The sequence below is a fragment of the Chelon labrosus genome (assembly GCF_963514085.1).
Source record: "Chelon labrosus genome assembly, chromosome: 13".
In the NCBI taxonomy this organism is placed as follows: Eukaryota; Metazoa; Chordata; class Actinopteri; order Mugiliformes; family Mugilidae; genus Chelon; species Chelon labrosus.
Window position 1 is genome coordinate 2,163,803 of NC_140346.1, and position 19,266 is coordinate 2,183,068.

General features: G+C 37.6%; 2 protein-coding genes across 2 annotated transcripts; one reads left to right on the forward strand and one right to left on the reverse strand.

The window, feature by feature from the left end:
- Positions 1-1,283: 1,283 nt before the first annotated feature.
- Positions 1,284-4,834, forward strand: LOC311498342 (uncharacterized protein). Its single transcript, XM_084558881.1, has 7 exons — positions 1,284-1,306; positions 2,211-2,286; positions 2,884-3,099; positions 3,249-3,324; positions 3,443-3,511; positions 3,628-3,746; positions 4,131-4,834. Exons 2-7 carry the CDS (start codon positions 2,214-2,216, stop codon positions 4,493-4,495), a joined length of 918 nt encoding a protein of 305 aa, XP_084415007.1. The 5' UTR covers positions 1,284-1,306; positions 2,211-2,213; the 3' UTR covers positions 4,496-4,834.
- Positions 4,831-18,314, reverse strand: nlrc3l (NLR family, CARD domain containing 3-like). The gene is made up of 12 exons (XM_084558880.1): positions 17,746-18,314; positions 17,205-17,372; positions 15,687-15,779; positions 15,079-15,253; positions 14,744-14,891; positions 13,186-13,278; positions 10,055-10,410; positions 9,614-9,805; positions 9,240-9,415; positions 8,827-9,100; positions 7,727-7,942; positions 4,831-6,859 (listed from the first exon to the last, which is right to left on the reverse strand). Exons 1-12 carry the CDS (start codon positions 17,769-17,771, stop codon positions 6,482-6,484), a joined length of 2,295 nt encoding a protein of 764 aa, XP_084415006.1. The 5' UTR covers positions 17,772-18,314; the 3' UTR covers positions 4,831-6,481.
- Between the last annotated feature and the right edge of the window lie 952 nt (positions 18,315-19,266).

A 19,266-nucleotide genomic window follows, 5' to 3' on the forward strand; every position in this document is an offset into this window, starting at 1 on the left:
GTGGTTGCCCAGGTGTGCATATTTTGTTTGAAGACACAACACCAGTGTTTTATCTTTACTACCAAGAGGACGACCATTACAGCATCAATATTTTCACCGATTCACCAAACCTAGAAAGAAGGGAGCAGCTGAAGAAAATAGGCATTTAGACATATTTTGCCAAAAATACCTTATTACAATTGTTTATGAGCAAATGGTCAGTTGGAGAGGTCTTTTTCACAGCAGCCATTTTAACATGTCACAGCAGGTAAACACAAGTGTTACATTTAGTGTGTCACAGCCGTAGACTGTATGGTCACAACCTTTCCAGTGATGCATAAAACTGTGGTTACCCTGTTGGTCAACATGGCTGCAGTAATGACTATAGTTTTCTTTATATTTTTTCTATATATTTTCATGCAGTATTCGCAGTTATGCACACATATTTATGCATATGGAACAAATCATATTATAGCTATACTCAGTTTAATAAGCTTGCATTATGTTACAGACAATCTTTATAATGTTAACTTATTCAATAAATTTCCACTGCTCAGTCATCAGACATTTTTGGAAACACGTGTATCCACTAGATACCACTCACAGCGTTTGTTGAGTCTGTTCATGTTTAAGGTATTGAGTTAATTGTGGCAACAAAGTCTCACAAAACATAAAAAAGTAAATGCCATTAGGGTTAAGTTAAGATAGCTGCAGTACTTCAAGCAACAACAAAAAAAGCTTTTTCTCATGTATCCTGTTTGCATGACCCAAAATGTTTGCATGCTAATAAAATGTTAATAAAAGATTATGAGCATGACTCCTATTTGACTAAACAGCTTCTCTTCCTGTTGGAGCTCTGAATTTGGATTTGTATGAGGTATGTGGAAACAGGGACTTGTTTGTAATAATTACTTTTTAAAGTTGAGCTGTTCCTTTTCCATACCTTGAAATAATAATAATGTTTTTTGTTGTGATGGATTAACTGTGCAGTAAATGACTGGAGATGTCTCCTCTCTAATGCACCAATAAACATGTGTCCAATATTCTATTATATCAAAGCATGGACAAACAACACTTAATACTTATTCACCTCACACACAGTTTACTAGTATTTTCTTTTTATTGATTCTTTATTCATGCTCACATTTCTTCACGTAGTTTTAGAAATATGAGGCCTGTTATTCACCCTTCAGAAAAATGAGCGCCCAGCTGTGGGCGTGTTTCTTTAGTCGGAAAGGGGAAGCATCAAAGAGCTTCATAAAGTGATGTTCACATTGTACTTCACATCACATTTGGGAGACGGACCTCAGAAGTCCTCACTGCTTCGGTAAGTTTATATATTTAATATAATGTTACTCCAGCAGCAGAACGTAACTACATTTATTTTCTCATACTCCTTTAAAGTATAAATTCAAATTCAAGTTTTTTCACTTTGTGCAAGTACTCCACTTCCTCTGAGAATCCTTGAATTTGAACTTATCCCACAAGCTGAAACATTATGCATCTTCACACGTTGAGAAGATTCACAATTTCTGATGATTTATGATTTAAAATCGTTGAATTAGGAAAGCGCATTGTCACAAAGCTGAAGTCAGTGGTGTTTGAGCTCATGAAAATATAGTTCTCACTACCCTTATTAAAAGATGATGCATTGCTTACACAGTTGTAAAAAGTAGCTCAACCTCGTATACATACTACTGCAGTGGTAGTATAAACCAAAAAACTTTCCTTCAGTAATAGATCTACATATTTATTCCCACACTTTACTTCAGCAATAAAACATTACATCTTCAGCTCAAGGCAACTGTGCATCTGGACATATGTAGAATGCCTCTGCACAGGGAAATGTTTTACCGTACGATATTTGTCAGCTAACGGATGCCTCCTCAAGGCTCAGTTTGTCATGTGATCGGATGATTGTTGATTCTGCGTTATCACTGTAATGTCCTGTCTGCAAAGAAATGCTCTACCTGAGTCCACGTTTACTGATCCCCAGAAAGGTGGGTTTGTGTATCTGAACAGAAGGACACAGTACCATTACACGGAGAACGCAATCATGTAGTTACATTTATCTATTATATTTACAACTATGCTAAGGCTGGAAGTACTTGAGATGCATGTCACAGATTTCTGAGTTAGAATGTTTATTAATTCCTATTAGACCAGAATCTCTGGTGTTTTGTGCAGTTCTTAGCTAACTTTCCTAATTTAATTTTTCTGTATGTTTGCAGGACATGGCACGGCTCATCCATTTCTCACTGCTTCTGGGGGTTTTCTTACCTCAAGTCACCATGAAAAAGTGTACAGGTCTGTAGATTAACCTATAAAGGGAAGTTTGTGAATACATTTATGTGAACTGGCCTTTTAATGTAAATATTGTAAATAATGTTTTTAGTTAGTTACTGTTTGTCTGTGAAGATTCTCAGTCATCTGGGTCATTGTATATCTGAAACAAATCTACGAATGAAAAAAATATTATATTTGATACTTTTATTGGAGCTACTGGAGCTTATCCCAGCTGTAATTGGATGAGAGGCGGGGTACACCCTGGACAGGTCTATCGTAGGGCTAACACAAAGAGACAGACAACCATTCACACTCACATTCACACCTACGGCCAATTTAGAATCACCAATGAACCTAATGAGCATGTCTTTGAACAGTGGGAGGAAGCTGGAGTACCTGGAGAGAACCCACGCAGACACAGGGAGAACATGCAAATTCCACATAAAGGCCCAGTTGATTCAAACCCAGAACCTTCTTGTTGTGAGGCATCAGTGCTAACCACCACACCACTGCCCCCCCCCCCCCCCCCCCCCCCCCCCATTTATTCATTTATAGAAAAGGAAAGTTTTACAGAAACAAATTCCATTCTTAATATTATATTGTATTTCTGTGTTACAGTAACAGTCTCCAGTTTGACCAGTGAAGGATTCCGTGTCATTTTCAAAAGCAATCCATGCAAAGGAACGGAATTCAATTGTTTAGTTGCAAATACCACTTGCCCAACTGGCACCTTGATTTGGAAACTTACATGCTCTTCTACAATTTCTGATGACACACTGGAAGTCAAAATCTGGCCACAGAACGGGAAAACTAACCATCGGAATGTAATACTTGGTAAGTACTCTCAGCCTTATTTCACCTTCTGTTACCTTCCCTTATGAAGAAAAGAAATGTGTCTACAACGCTTGCTGACATTAAGTTAGAAGAAAAGAAAATAGTACACATACAGCAGAGAAAATGAAACAAAGTCTTAAAATAATCAGCAGGTCTACCTTTTGCGGGGTGCCAGAGTGATTATACGATTTGTCAAGGCAGCTGTAACAAAGGAAACAACCCCTGGTAAATACATCTTTCTCAGTTACTCGGTTATAAAATATACATATATGATATAATATATATATAATATAATTCTATATAAGGGAATCACTGTGTTTTTGTTCTATGCTTTCTTTACCAGCTCATCATTGGACTTCCCGATAATACAACCCTTTGGAAATGGTCACTGCAAAAAAGGAAACAACCCCTGGTAAATACATCTTTCTCAGTTACTCGGTTATAAAATATACATATATGATATAATATATATAATATAATTATATATAAAGGAATCACTATGTTTTTGTTCTATGCTTTCTTTACCAGTTCATCACTGGACTCCAAAAGAACAATACAAATCTTTGAAGAGCTTAGTACAGTTAAGATAAAATTTGACAGCAATGAGTACAAGCTCAACTTCAGTAACCAGACTGGTCCTGAGACAGGTAATGTCTTTATTTCAACACAACAGATATGCCCGGCAGCTGTAATTGTAGTTTTTGAGATTTTATTTACCTTACAGCTTTATACAAACGCACAAACAAATTAAAAAATGAGAAACAATAGGAAATATAAGTCAAAATAAGGCAAAATATAGACCAGTGTATCATTTGTAACTCCAGACATATTTTGGATGACAATTTCAAGATAAAAAACAAACAAAAAAAAAAACAACAGCACATACCAGAAGAAATGAAAGATAACCACTAACAAATGTAGTTATGATGTTAATCCACCAGATATATACCAATGATTTATTCAACTGCAATGTTCAGTGGGTATAAAAAGCATTGCTTGCTTTTTAAATTAGCAGTCTTTTGTGTGTCAAGGTCTATGTCTGCTGTTCAGACCTGAAAATACAAGTTGGATTGATGCCTTGGAGTACTGCAAAAGCGTGAGCTCCTTCCTGGTTGAAATCACCAATGTGACAGTAGAGAATGACGTGATCCAACTCCTGAAAAACAACACAAGCTTGCAGAAGGGGGTGTGGGTCGGCCTGGAGCGGTCGATTTTTGGCACTGAGTGGAAGTGGATTTCAGGATCAAACCCTGGAAACATTCAGTGGAACGATAGCTTGCCTGTCAACCACTTAAACAACCACTGTGGAAAGGTTTTGGTTAACGAATCAAATGGAATACAGTATCTGGATGGCAACTGCCATGATGAATTACCTTTCATCTGTAACCTGTGCTGAACGACCAGTCCAGCATGTGTCCTTATTTTTCTTGTCTCCAGGTTAGCATTAAAGGCTTTGCTGCAGCAATCCAAACATTGACTGCTTGACAACATAAAATTACTTTTCACTTTATGTGCTGCATCTTTCATCCACATACTACTTTTATCTACACATATAAAGACTGTATAAAGTTCTTTTGATAATAACTTTTAATTAATACTGGTAGTATGGACTACACTGGTTTGCCCTGACTTTTTATGACACTTGTTCTAACCTTTACAAAATTTGTTTTCCTTTCATGTAAAATCAATAAGGATGCATTGAAAGTAATGTAAAGCAAGCTTTATGTGTGTTGTCTTTTATTTCATTAAATAAAGCCTGGTTTATTTCACCTGTTCCTCTTCTTATTTTGGTTCATACATTTGATCCAAGTTGTCCATTTCCACATAAAACTGCTCCAACATTACATTACAGTATAACGAAATAACTTTTCCCAGACACACAAAATACCATGAATATCCCTATTCACTCTTAAGATGGCCTGTCAGCATAAAAACATAAAAAACATACATTTTCACAGAAATGTAAACACTTAATATTACATTAATTCCAGTAATAATGTGAGCTCTCTTTTTTGTTGCCTTGTGTCTGTGCTGTGTCCACATTTTTGCCATCTTACAGTGACTGCATTATTCTTTTGTTTCATGTGTAGGTTAACAGACAAAATGTTCTACATTATTATTATTATTATTGTAAAGTTTAAAGTCATCAAACATTATATTTATAATGCAGTTTTCACTTACTTCCTCTTTTAGTATGTTAGAAAATTCCCAATGAGCTCATTCAAACTGAGTCTCTTTTCATTCAGTATTTGGATATGCAAACTTGCATTCACAGCGTCTTCACAGCTATGCCTTGTAAATTTCATTTAACCACAGTCAAATTCACTTTCATGCTCTGCCCTTCCTGGCCAGGTCCATGTAATATATGGACCATGTATGGACCATGTAATCTTCTCTCTTTGCTGTTCTCTTCTCTCTTTCTTCTGTCTGTACCCGGCTGGCCTTAGGCAGATGGGTCCCTCCATATGAGCTGGGTTCTGCTCAAGGTTTCTTCCTGTTAAAAGGGAGTTTTTCCTTGCCACCGTTGCCTTCAGGCTTGCTCTGGGGGTTTCAGGCCGGGTTTTTGTAAAGCGTCTTGAGACGATTTGTATTGTTATTGACACTATATAAATAAAATTGAATTGAATTGAATTGAAAATAGCCAGTAATGCTGTACCAAATGTGTGTGTGTGTTCAACCACTAATCCACATTTTGTCAATCAAGTTTCTTTTAAAATCTGTTCATGTTTTTTTTTATTATTTATTTACTTTGCACTTTTGTTGCAATTGGGTTGACTGAACAGTATTTTCAGTATTTAATTATGCATGAGATCAAATATCATACACTTCAATTAAAAAAAAATCTAACAATTATTGGACAACACAATTTTGAGGCATTTAAACATATAGTGGCAACGCACTGGTAGGCACATCTGCTTCATAAGGATATCTGAGTCACAACAGATTAAATCTTATCCTGTCTTCTGATATGTGATCAGACATCGGTTTAGTGCTTCTTACACCATTCTCATGTATTAGGTTCAGAGGATAAAAGGCCACAGAAAACTAGCAACTACATAAAAACATCCATCATCAGAATGCATTTTTATTAGTGATCCTACGAGGACATGACACACATGATGTTCTTTGACATACTGCATTAAGACCAGAGTAGTGGGATGCATAGAAAATCATTTTAATTTGTCTGGTGCAGTTCAGCTGCTGACACTGACTCTTTATAAGTCATAAAAAAATAAACAATGGTCTAAGGTTTGAGTGTCACATTTAAAACAATGACAAATATTATGATGACAGAATTTTGAAGATAACTACAACAAAGCAAGTCGCTCTTTTTATCCACCATGTCCATATAAACTGACGGTGGTTTTCATTTAACCCCAACTCACTCGTCTTCCTGGGTCATCTCTCTAAGGCACTCCTTTAAGTTTCCTCTCCTGTCTTCTGAAGCAGATTGGATGGTTTGCTGCAGCAGTTGTTGAACCTCATCCAGTCCGGACAGTTTTGGGGCGTTGTGGGGGAAGAGGTACCCACCGAGCTGGCTGTGGTAGCAGTCTGGGGAAAGCAAGCCACACAGAAAGCGCAGGAACATGTCATAGTGGCCCAGCTGGGCACTAGAGGTTCGCATCCAAGCACTGTGCACCAGGAATACTGCTGGTTTGCTCTGGTATTTCCGCAGGAACTTGGACAATGATCCAGAGTCCAGAACGTTCTTAGACTCTGAGCGAAACATTATGAAGACGTACAGAGCAGCCATGAACTCCTGTAGGAGACAAGATGTAGAGGGAATATCAGAGATTATTTCAGGGTATCCTGCTGACGAGGCACCTTACACCTCCTCAGTGTGTTTTTTTTAAGCAGTTGTCAAGACCCAGGGAAATTTATAGTTTGTTTTTCTTTTGTTGTTTATACAAACTTAGATTATTATATTAAAGTTGTTTTTATATCAGTTATCTTAGAAAATGAATTTATTATTCTTATCAAATCCAATTTGAAGAGACTTGTTAAAATCACACATAAAATCGCTCAACATACTGATGTTTCATTGGTTTGTGTTTGCAGATCACGTCTGTAATATTGCAATTGGATAAAAAACATTATACACAGAAACCTAGCAAACTGAATACTGGAAATATGTACACAGTTTATGATGACGTTTGCATGCACCTTGGTTGTTAGTCATGAAAAAGGTTCCAAAAGTTCCAATGATGGAAATTGAGCTTCAATTCGTGAGATGATTTACTTCTTTAACCCAAATACGGTCATGTGTGGAAAGTCCTTGAGTGATTGGAATTCAGTTCTTCTATATACTTCTATAACTTTCATTTCTGTGTGACTTTCAGAGTAACAGCATCTGTTCTATAAAACCTCGGAGCATGTTCAGACAAAGTCAACTTAATTTCAAGCAAACTGACTTATGTGTCACAAATTTTGTAGCACACACCCATTGTCCATTATGAAATGTCTGCTTTCATTTTATTTGATGATTAAAAAAGTCTCAGACATGTCTGTTGGTTGAGAAAATTAGGCCTAGCTTTGACACGTCTGGCTGGCTCACTACATTATCCGGCAGTGTAAAAAGGTTTTAGGGAATGCTGTGACGCAGGCAATGCGAAATAGAGAGTTCTACCTGAAACGTAAAATGGATGAAGCTGAATTTCCGTCTTCCACGTGAAGCTGGAGAGGGAAGCTCAGTGCACATGCCAGACAGCACCGTCACTTCTGTCAAGTTCAGGCCGATCTCCTTCACATCCTCTTCAGAGAACACGCTGGTGTTATTCTCCAGCATCTTAAAGGCCATCTTCGCCATCTTTGTCACCAGGTTCTTGTCTTCAGCAGACCATTTCTGAGGGGAAAGAGGAGATGGACAAGAGAACATTACTAACAGCACTCAAGCTACAGTTAGCTATTCAATAGCTTTGCCTCTTCTATTAATAATAGAATAATATATATTTTTTTAACTCAAACAAACAAAAACAGAAAATGTAAAACAAAAACACACTGTACAGTAAAAATTACAAGCTTAATAAAGATACAAATTTCAGGTTGCAGGAGTTGCTTTTGGTATCATATCAACCCAAATTAAAAAGAAGGAGTAATAAATACTGGATGAAACAAACTACGACATTTGAACTGTTTTATACTAAAGGAAATAATAAAGGAAATAATGATTAAGATGTAACAAGAGGCTGTGTCCACATGGCATCCATTTTAGTGTCTTATTTTAGAACTCTAGTAAAGATAAAGAATACATTTAGTGAGTAGGAACTCTTAATAATATCTTGTATAACATGAGTGGTGGAAGCCTCAAATATTTAGTTCATTTGGCGCCACCTGTAGTTTCTAGAGGTAATAGCACCTGCGGTTTAATACTATGAACTATTATAAAGCTAAATAAGTTTAATACCTGGCCATTTACATCATTCACTGATCTGATGTTATACTGCATATGGCATGAATAAATGGTAAAGTCACTAACAAATTGCATTTCCTGTGACTACTTGACTACTGTGACTACTTCATCATAAACGTCAACTCATGTTTTGCCAGTTAATGTGAAGTCGCTGCAGTAGGAAATGCTCTAGCATTGCCAGGAAACACTCCAGCATTCTGCATTTATATTCAGACATCTGTTTATAGAAATTAGGTTAGCAATATTTTTTTAAATGGAGGGAGACAGGAAGTAACGGTGTGAGAGAGAGGCTACAGATTTAGTTTAATGAACATTACCAGTCCACTGTCCCCCTTTCCATAGTAGAACTTCAGCCTGCGATTGATCTGGACGATCAAAATGTTGATGTAGAATGGTGTCAGCCTGGGAGGATGCACCCCGTAGCCCTGATAAAGGTAGCATCGCTCGAACACGGTGGCCACCATCCAGCACACAAAGGGCTGCCGAGCAAGCAAGTGAAGTGTCGGCAGTTTCTTATAATGCGCCACAATATTTGCTGCTAGTTCTGGATCGGAAAAGCGTCTGGTCAGGAAGTCATCTTTCATCCCGTCACTGGAGAAAAGAAGAGAGCAAGCCATTAAACTTGACTGACACTGATTATTGTTATCATACTATCAGACATAATACTAAAAATAAAGACAGGCAGAGGTAATCAGACAAGAACACAGACACAGTGCATCAACGCACACACCTAAAGCCCTGTATTTCTGTGACGACATCAATGAATTGAGACGGTATTTGTGAGACGGCGGCACGTCTCCCCAGAATCCAGACACGGGCACCACGGAGCACAGTGCCTCGGATGATGTTCACAATCAGGACGTCCGGATGTGCTTGGGTGTAGTTGTCAGTTATTACTGGAGCATGCTGCAAAGAGAGAAAATAATAGTTTCTAAGTCACCATTTTGGTTTAGATGAGGAAGTTTTTAAAGCAAGCCTTGTCTGCAGACAGTTCTGAATCTTCAAAAAGTTAAAAATGTCAACTCTGTTGTCTGACGCCTGCCAGATGTTAGATATTTTTTACAATTACAAATGTAAATGGGTATATTTGTGCAGATGGGGTACCTCCCAGTCCAGAGGAGCCTGGTAGCAATCAAAGGAGTCCATTATGATGAGGAATTTACAGTCCTCTTCCTCCAGGTAATTCATGTCTTTGCACTCAGGATAATAATATTTGATCACTTCCATGATGGACATGCTTTTGCTTCGCAGACGCCAAAAAGATCGGAATGAGAGTTTGATGACAAATTGCAGATCCTGAGCAAACAAGGACAGAAAAGATCAGTTCACAGAAGATCCACAAAAGAAAAAGAAACAATTTCCTCAATTAGTATGTGCTACACATTTTACAGAAGTTTTCATTTTTCACAATTGTCAGGAAGAGAACAGTACTTTACAGTATTCAAAGTCGAAGTACTCTAACTTCATCTACTGTGTAGTGCTGCATAGGAAAAGCACAGTGGTTTTATAAAATCTCAACTGAAAATTAGTTTTCCCAACTCTCACCCTATTGGTGTGCATCTCTGCCCAGTCCAGTGAAAACTTTGCCACAGAGACAGACATGCCAATTCCTGGAATCCCTGTGGTCAGCACCGTCCTCACTGGCGTCCCGTCATCCTTCTGTAGCCGGAACAGATTGTTCAACTCAACAAATGTGTCAGGACTTGGGAGCTGGAGAGGTGATGAAGGGGGGTCCGATCGCAGCTCATGGGAGGGGTCGACCCCTCCATATCCACAGGTGGAAATCTGAGGCTGCACATAGACGGTGTTAAGAACACTCTGCCTTCCAGCTCGAACGACCCCCTCGTGGATGACTTGATGTTTTCTGGTTAAATGCTCCTGCAGGTAAAAACGGATCAGCGCTGGAAGTGGAGAAGATCAGGGAGGAAAGTGAGAAAAATTACAGGTGAAATCTCAACATTTCCCTTAAGTACACTTGAGTGTGAATCTGGATCTGTCTACACACAGAAAACACTATATTCTGTTCTGACTAAAGTACAAAAGGACAAAAGTGTCCTTTTCAAGTTTTATTTTTTTGATTACTTAGCGTTGGTTATGCTTGTTGCTGTGATATTTGGCAAAGGTGTGTATTTTTCAACAAATTTTGATATTTCAAACATCAAATCCCATAATAATAATTTTTTACAGTGTGTAGCCTAAATTGTTACATTGTTGCCATTAAGAGACAAAAGTGTCCTCCTCAAAAATGCCATATTATATGTTAATATTTTTTTTCTACTTTTTTGACATAAATCTTTTAATCAACTTTAGTCCTAATCATAGATACAACATATTTGAGTTTTCGTGATGGCATTAAAAACAAACACAATATTTTCAATAATCTGATGCAAAGTGGATTTTTCTTGTGGGGATTATTAGAGCCTTGGGTATGTCAATGATTAGTAGCAACATTGATTTTGATGGATTTATTTATTTATTTATTTGTAGTGTCACGTTACAAAATAGTTATGTTGTTACCATTAAGGGACAAAAGTGTGTGGCAAGAACGTGCTGTTTCTCAGCATTGAACACAAGGCACTGGCCATTAGTGACGAGGCCCAGCAGAAGCCCAAAATAATCCTGCAAAGGTGATGTGGACAACCTGGATAAGGTATGCGCAATTGTGCATCAATTACGTACACGCTTTATTTTTACTGGATTTATGCTCTTGTCTGAGATACATTTAGTGCATTTATTATTCAGTTTTTCTTTCATTTACTAAAATAACAAATTGTATATTTAGGTGCGATGAGGGAGGATAGCCTATTACATTTATGAATTTCTTGCAGTGTCTAGGTGCCTACAGCTGTCACTGAAAGACCTGCTGTTGGAAACTGATTTTGTTTTACAACATCCTAGTTGTCTTTGCTTTCAACTCTTTTGTGCTGTGGATGGCTGTGTATCCAACCTGGAACCAGAGCAAATTGTACAAGCACTGAGTTTTCCTGGAGGAGCTGGGAATGGCATTGATCACTCCGTAAATGCAACGACACAGCAGCGCACCAAGCCAGGGAGGCAGAAGCACAAAGGCCCCAGCAAGGGCAGGACAGTGCCTGTAACAGTGGGTACCCAGGGACCTCTAATCCCACAAAAGTTGACTGTGGATGCACTACACTGGTCACCGGAGGAAGGCTAAAAATACCTGCTGCAAGTTTGGAAAGTATATTTGCAAAGTTCACACATCCCTCTGCAGGATGTTGTAAAACAAAATCAGTTCCTGTGCATGGGTCCTATTTATGAACAGGACTGAAGTTGATTAAAAGATATATGTAAAAAATATTAACTATGTAATTTTTATGGCATTTATGAAGAGGACACATTTGTCCCTTAATGGTAACAACGTAATAATTTTAAAATCGTGTTTGAAGGTTTTAAGGAGAAACTTCACAAATATTCTTCTGCCTAAACCTCGAACTTGCACAGACTACAGGATCACTCAGCACTGAACGCATCACCTCACTCTGGTGTAATCTCAAATGGTGGTGACAATGCACATAAAAGCAAACTAACCAGAAGAAGAAGATTTTATATCCTAGATATCACATCTACAAGGAGTTGGGGAAGATCTGTAAACATCTCACATTACAAGATAATCTACCAAGCAACATCAGGCCCGAATTACTCTGCCGATTGTGGGAGAATTCAGGGATAAATTAGTCAGAAACTCCTGCAGTCTGAGCACAATCAGAGTGCTCAAGAGTTTACATCACATGGTTGACTATTTAATCTTGAAACTGATATCCAGAAGAAGTAATGGCTGAATTAGTTACTCTCCCTTAACCCCTTCACACCTAGTGTTGCGAATTCGCGACGCACTGTTTGCGCTCAGACTGCAGCCGAAATAACGCATGTAATACTCCAATGTCGGTTTGTGCACATTCAAAAAATTTCTAGGAACCTTTTGCAAGCACTAGTTTCTCGTAGGACCATTCGGAGTGGTAAGCAAAAATACAAATAATTAATTTCTTTATATAATTGAAAAATCAATTCAGGCGTCAAGGGGTTAAAGAAAAAATGATCTACCCTCCCTACAATCGATTTTGCTTCTTCAGAGTCTTATAATTAAGACATCCCATATTTAGCTATGCATCCTTAAGAGAACCTTTAGGGAACGTTCAGAGAAGGTTCGCTGAAGGTAAAAAAAAATGTAACCTTAAGAGAACCTTTAGGGAACGTTCAGAGAAGGTTAGCTGAAGGTAAAAAAAACCCAAACCTTTAGGGAACGTTCCCTAAAGGTTAGCTGAAGGTTAAAAAAAATAACCTTAAGAGAATCTTTAGGGAACGTTCCCTAAAGGTCCTTTAAAAGTTCAAAATATTTTACCTTTAGGGAACGTTCCCTAAAGGTTATGTGTTTGCTGGGTATTTTGAGTAAGTTTAGACCTGTTAAACATCTACCAAACACACTTTCATAGAAAAAGCAGTCTGGGCTTGCTTCATAGAGTTTTGTGAAAATGATATTCATGGAAAATGACAGCTATGTTTTAAAGGTCACAGTACAGAATCTGCTCTTGAAATGTGAAACAAGCACTCTGTTTCAAAAGATTTGAGAGCAATCACGAAATCTCCACATAGTTAATGGTCATCAATCAAATCTCTAAGAAGAAATGCCCCCAATATTAGCCCATGTGTCCACTTACCTCTCTTGCACTGATTCTGTAGTTTGTCTGCCTCTTCTTTCTTATTCATACTCTCTAGAGTACGTATCGTATGCGACAGGGAGCGATTCTGGCCTGCAGAAGAGAATTTTAATAAAACATAAAAATAGTAATCAATTTCATTTCGTCTGTGAAAGCTGTGATATTCCAGGTTAAGAAAAGGCAGGTGCCATACCACCTACAGGATTCCAACTTTTTTCATTTTTCAAGACACTTTCTGTGACAAACAGCTGGTATGACCAAAAGGAATCAAGTTATATACTATATGTCCCTGTGGAAGTTGTACAGTATTAAGTCTTATCCATCTCTTAGTACAGTCAAGGAGGCGCCTAATCTGCCTTAAACTCAGCAGGAGTCCAAGAACAATCTACAGGAACAAGAACAAGGAGTGATCTGGCTCCAGAGAGCCCTGATTATAAGCTTTTAAAGTCTATCTGGATAATCTCAGATTAAGTGCTGTTTTAAAGGCAAAGCATGCCCATACAAATACTAATATAACCTGTTTTTCTGTTTAAAGTATGAAGTTCTGACATTTTCACTTTATTTTTAGTGTCAAAAACCTTTGTACAGACAATCACTTGACGGTTATAATATTATTTATGGAAACGATTTCTAAACTTTAACACTTGTCAAACTTGAACACACCACACTCAGACACAGACCAAAACATCACCACTAGACTAGTCAAACTTGTACTGGTGACTTTAGACACAGAGGTTAAGCCACAATGAATGTAAACTAAAGCTTATGTAAAATTAGGATAAAATTCTCATAATCATATATACATAGACATATACACACAACTTTACAGTAACACCTGTATATGTCAATTTAACCAAATACTTCCGTCTCTATTTCTTGTACATTTGTTTCTTCTGTCTCTATTTCTTGTACATTTTTGCTTATATTATTTTTATTTTATTTTCCTAGATTTTATTTTACTAATTTTTATTTTATTTTATTTTATTTTATTTTATCTTGCTTTTATCTGTGGTTCTTAAGAGTGTTTTTTATGTGGAACTAAGCTACTGTAACCAAGCAATTTCCCTTGTGGATGAACAAAGTTTATCTAAGTCTAATGTTAAAGTAGGCTAGCAGTTCAGTTTAACTTTATAGGTATATCTTTGTTAAAACACATAACATTAGTGGCAGCCATCAAACAATAATCCTGATGGTGAAAGTGTGTTAAAAAATGTGATAGAAAGTCAGACTAGTCGACGTTTCTCTGGGATCAGATTACTTACCTTTCTTGTTTGGCTGGCTACATCAGAAGTGACTGTATGTGAGCTTTTGCACTATTCTAAAAGCATGTACTGCATTCATCAGTCTGGTATGAATTATGGTGCATTCAAAGACCACAACAGTGTGCTGTGGGGTTCTCAGCCTGTAAATTGAGCCTCTGGCATATTTTTTTCCCTTTCAACTAATTTCATAATTGGCCTCTTGAATCAAATTGATAGAAGTCCTTTGTAGCGATGGAGAACTTTAATCCCTGCTCTAACTTTTGAGCGCTACTTGTAGCATTGCAGTGTTTACTCACCAAGGGTTTCCAGAATTCTGTCCACAACGTCAAGAATGTCTCCTTCCATCAGTTGCTGCAGGGTAATGCGTTTCTCCCAATTGTAGAACAGCATTTTAAACTGGAAAAGTTCATCTATCGTAAGTGCTGTCAAACTACTCTGGATACTCTACAAAGAGACAAGAAATTATGAAAATACATGTCAATGTGTTGCCTTAAAAGAGTGATCTCTCGGCCCACTCATGTGAATGACCAGGTGAATTTATAAAACTGCACGAGTCTGCTGTTGCTATCATGCCAAAATAAGAGTGGAATACAGTTATATTTGGGATTAAGACCAACGGCAGTCCACCAACCTTGAATATATGGGGCAGGTCCTGTTCTGGGTGTAGTCTGCCAGGTTGACTGTTCTCATCCTGCATTGTTAAATCTAGTTCGACAGGCTCAGGTGGTTCTGGGGAATTTGTTATATAAATGTCATCTTCATCCTCCTCGTCATCTTCTTCAGGATAATTTTCCAGTTCAAAAGACCTGCAAGAGGGATGTGTATAACAGGGACAAAGTCAAAAAACCCTGCAAACATTGTTTGATGATCACAAGGGTGTTATCTCACGAAATCACAAGCAAATATGATTTAAGACTCCCCCGACTTATGCAAAACCCCTTTTTGTATAAAAATCTCGAGACGATTAAACACTGGAATTAATAGATTACCAAAATTAAGGTGTTTAAATTAAATACATAGCTTTGTGCTTTATCTACTCCAACTTAATTTAAAGTTAACAACTTTGATAATTATTGTCATATATTTATATATTTTCTTGTCCGACCTTGCAAGTATCACATTATAGAGCCATGGATACACTCCAGTTCATACTAAAGATGCTATACTGTCAGTTTAACTGTAATCTAAAAATACAATCAGGAATGACACTGTGCGACAGTGTATGAGTGTGTCGTTTACCTGTTGTCAATAACAACACCTCCCTGTGGTTTGGTCTGCTGCGTATTCAGAGTGTAGAGGGTCTCTGGAGACTCGGAGCGAATCAGCTGCAACCTGGCCAACATTAAAAATATTAGTATACACAGTACCTCACATTAGTCATTTTATTTCCCACTTAAATAACCTTTGTTTCCGACTATTATGCAGAATATGGGTATGTACAGGTTGACCCATTCATGATATCTACGATGTCTCAGCACATATTCTAATTATTAAATGACTAGCAGACTGTGGTACCTTGTGAACAAACACAAACAGTACTCCTACTGTAGCAGCTGTTAGACTTCACTGGATGTGTGAGAAGTGTGTTTTGTCATTTTATCTGGCGTGCAACAATTTATGTCCAAATGTCTGTCCTTAGTAAAATAGATAATCTTGTAATTGTGAACATGGATGGAGTCCCTCAGAAACATGTCACTGCTAGAGAAGCAGCTTCTTGCTAGCCGACAGGGATAGACTTAATAAACTAGTCAGGAAGGCCAGCTCTGTCTTGGGATGCCCCCCCTTGAGTGAGTGCTATATTTCATGTGCATGTACACTCCCTTGCCAGTCCATCAGGTACAAGTGAAATTAATGTATTGTAATATAACAGTCCTGCACTAAATCTTCACGAACGTTATGGTATTCAGCATTTCTATAAAACAACTGAGAGAGCTGCTGCGTTTTTTATTATTTCTACAACCCCATTATAGTCAGTGGGCTAGGCTAAATAACAAAACACTTGAGTGTTTAATTCAATCAAGTTTAACAGCACCACAAAGTACATCCTCCTAAATAATTATACAGTTGAATTACCACCTCTCTGACTCTTTATCAATACAAATTCAACATTATAACAGTCATGAAGTTGTAACTGGTGCAGGACTGTTATTATCAGAATGCATTCGTTTTCACTAGTGTACCTAATGTTTTGACAAACGAGTGTATGTGAATGAACGCCTGTGCAATACCTATGGTACTGGGGGTGTAACACAGATATTTCCTGGTGCAATTATGACTTGCTGTTAAGAGAATTTAACTTATTGTAGACATTTTTTTATTTATTCAGTCTTTATTTATACTTTGCACACTTTTGTACTTTTGTACTGTATTTATTTTTACTGTCTTTTATGTCTTTACTATCACAGTAAATTTCCCCACTGCATGTTCAGTAAAGGATTATTTAATCGTTTCTTATGTTTCATCTTTTGTTTTTCAGACAGACAGATTAATCAGACTGGTTTGCACACTACCATGCTTAAATGTGAAATGAACGTATGTTTGGGACTTTGTGAAAAATGTGTCACTGGCACCAAGCTCCCAGAAAGGAGGAACAGACTTGGTGGAAAAAATACACAAGCAGGCCTATGACTCTAGGGAGCTCAGTTAGTTATCCTCAGGTGAAAACAAACTGAAGCCAATCCAGCAGGAATGTGAAGCTTTTTGTCAGAAAGGATTAAGGGAAAATTTGGGAAAAGGGGGAAAAAAATGACCAAATACCCTGTTGCCTGGTTAACAGTTGATTCTGGTAATACAGCCATTTCTTCGGTTTTCTCTTCCTCATTCTCTTCTTCCTCTATTTCACTCTTCATCGAACCATAGCTGGATGGTGGTCTCTTCCACTTCTCCCTGTCCTCCTCCTCCCCTTCACTCCCATTTCTAAGGAAGCTGTCAGGACAAAAAGTGGCTGTTAATATGCAAGTGTATTACAGTAGGCCAACAATCAATTGTATTTGTTATCTGATACGTATTAAATAATAAGAACAATAAAAAGAAGTTGGATGAAGGGGGTTTGAGAAATGCGAACTATTTGACCAAATGACTCTTTGCAAAGATGGCTGCGGTAAACAAATGTCAGAACTAATTAACTATTACTAATTAATTAATACAATCACAGGTGTCGACCGACTTAATAAAGATTAATAATTCATCTTGTGAGGTGTAATATCGGAAGTACAGTAACTTAGCTTGTCAAAACTGACTCTCAAGTGACCCGACATTTGAAGACGGCTGTTAGCCGAAGATACGTGACAGCACCCACCTTTCCACCTCAACGTCCGGATCCATGTTTCTGATTAAGACATACACCGCTGTTGTACTGTCGCTTTTCGCCTACTACAACTTACTTAACTAAATAACTTTAACGTCACATCTAAAAAAATAAATAAATAATGAACCCACCCGGCTAACCCTAAAGCCTACGTTAGCCTACTACTCTCCGCTGTACACGTTATGCTAACACTTAGCTACGATAACGCGATAATAACACGTAGACGAGTCTGAAAGTAGTTTCTTGTCAGATGATCAATATGAAAAGGAGACTAGAAACTTCCAGGACTTCAGCCACCGGCCATTAATTTTCATTGAGAGCTTTCTTGTCAGTTTCAACTTTCGTTTTTGCGTCTTCCGGCAGACAAAGAAATACGTCTTCCGGTTCAACTTTTCGGAATAAAAGTGTCATGTGATATGATATCGAAATACTTTAACATTCCAAAGCATTAGAGAGGCAATCAGTCGTTCTACTTTACGCTGTATGATTAAAATGGATAAGTGCAGACAGGGTAAGTGTAAACAGTTGTTACAGGATACAAGAGGTAGGATGGACAATAAATAATAATAAATAAAAATAGAAAATAGGTTCATAATAATGGTGCATTAAAAAAAAAAAAAAAAACATATGCTGGAGGAGACTCCCTAAGCTGCATATTGATTTTAGGGAAGGAGAGAGTCTTCGGATAAGAGTCCGTTGTGAGTGTGCATTGTTAGTGTGTTTTCAGCTATCAATTGAAATCACACTATTTTGCCAGATGGTGGAGCTATAGCTTATTGGTGAAAAGCTGCTGACTCACAAACGAACTTTAACCATTACTGCACTGCATCAAATCAAACTGAGGGCTCAGTTCAAGTTTGTGCTTCTTCTTTTATCATTTCCTCCAATATCAGCGATTAATCAGAAATCACATTTATATCCAAATTACTCTCAAATCCCTTTTTCTGTCTTTTCAATGATTCGCTTGAGGAAAACAATGTAAAAAATAAGGTTTCTTCATTAATGTGTTTCTTTGCTGAGCAGATAAATCATTAATTTCTGAGGAAACGGTTGTTGAGTTATTTGCATATTACTAGCACATAGCACCAAGGTAACACCTCAGTAACATTTAAGAACTGTCAGTCCAGACTGTGTGTCATTGTTGTCATAATTAGCCGACCAGTTACTTGGTCAACCAACAAAGATTACTCCAAAACCAAGACGCAGAACAGACAGATTAACTGAATCATCATTGCAGTTCTACTTGATGTATTTCATGCATAACCATAAACTCAATCAGAACAGCACAACTGTTTTCTTGCCTTTGGCATTTTAGGACATACAGTATAAATGTGTTGATTTATTTGTAGTAGTGTCGGGAAATCGTGTTGATTTGCACATCACTAATAAATTTAAATTTCTACCAGATGAACCAATATTTGGGGTGGCAGTGGAGTAGTGGTTAGCAGTGATGCCTCACAGCAAGAAGGTTCCGGGTTTGAATCCATGGGCCAACTTGGACCTGTCTGTGTG

Excerpts from the sequence above, each read along its gene's own strand:
- nlrc3l (XM_084558880.1), bottom strand. The coding sequence starts at position 17,771 with ATGGATCCGGACGTTGAGGTGGAAAG. Across the intron at positions 7,943-8,826 it reads GAAAGGGGGACAGTGGACTG|AAATGGTCTGCTGAAGACAA; the intron begins GTAATGTTCATT and ends CTTTCCCCTCAG. Across the intron at positions 6,860-7,726 it reads TCATCCATTTTACGTTTCAG|GAGTTCATGGCTGCTCTGTA; the intron begins GTAGAACTCTCT and ends TGTCTCCTACAG.
- LOC311498342 (XM_084558881.1), top strand. The coding sequence starts at position 2,214 with ATGGCACGGCTCATCCATTTCTCACTGCTTCTGGGGGTTTTCTTACCT. Across the intron at positions 3,100-3,248 it reads CCATCGGAATGTAATACTTG|CAGGTCTACCTTTTGCGGGG; the intron begins GTAAGTACTCTC and ends TAAAATAATCAG. Across the intron at positions 3,325-3,442 it reads AACAAAGGAAACAACCCCTG|CTCATCATTGGACTTCCCGA; the intron begins GTAAATACATCT and ends TTTCTTTACCAG.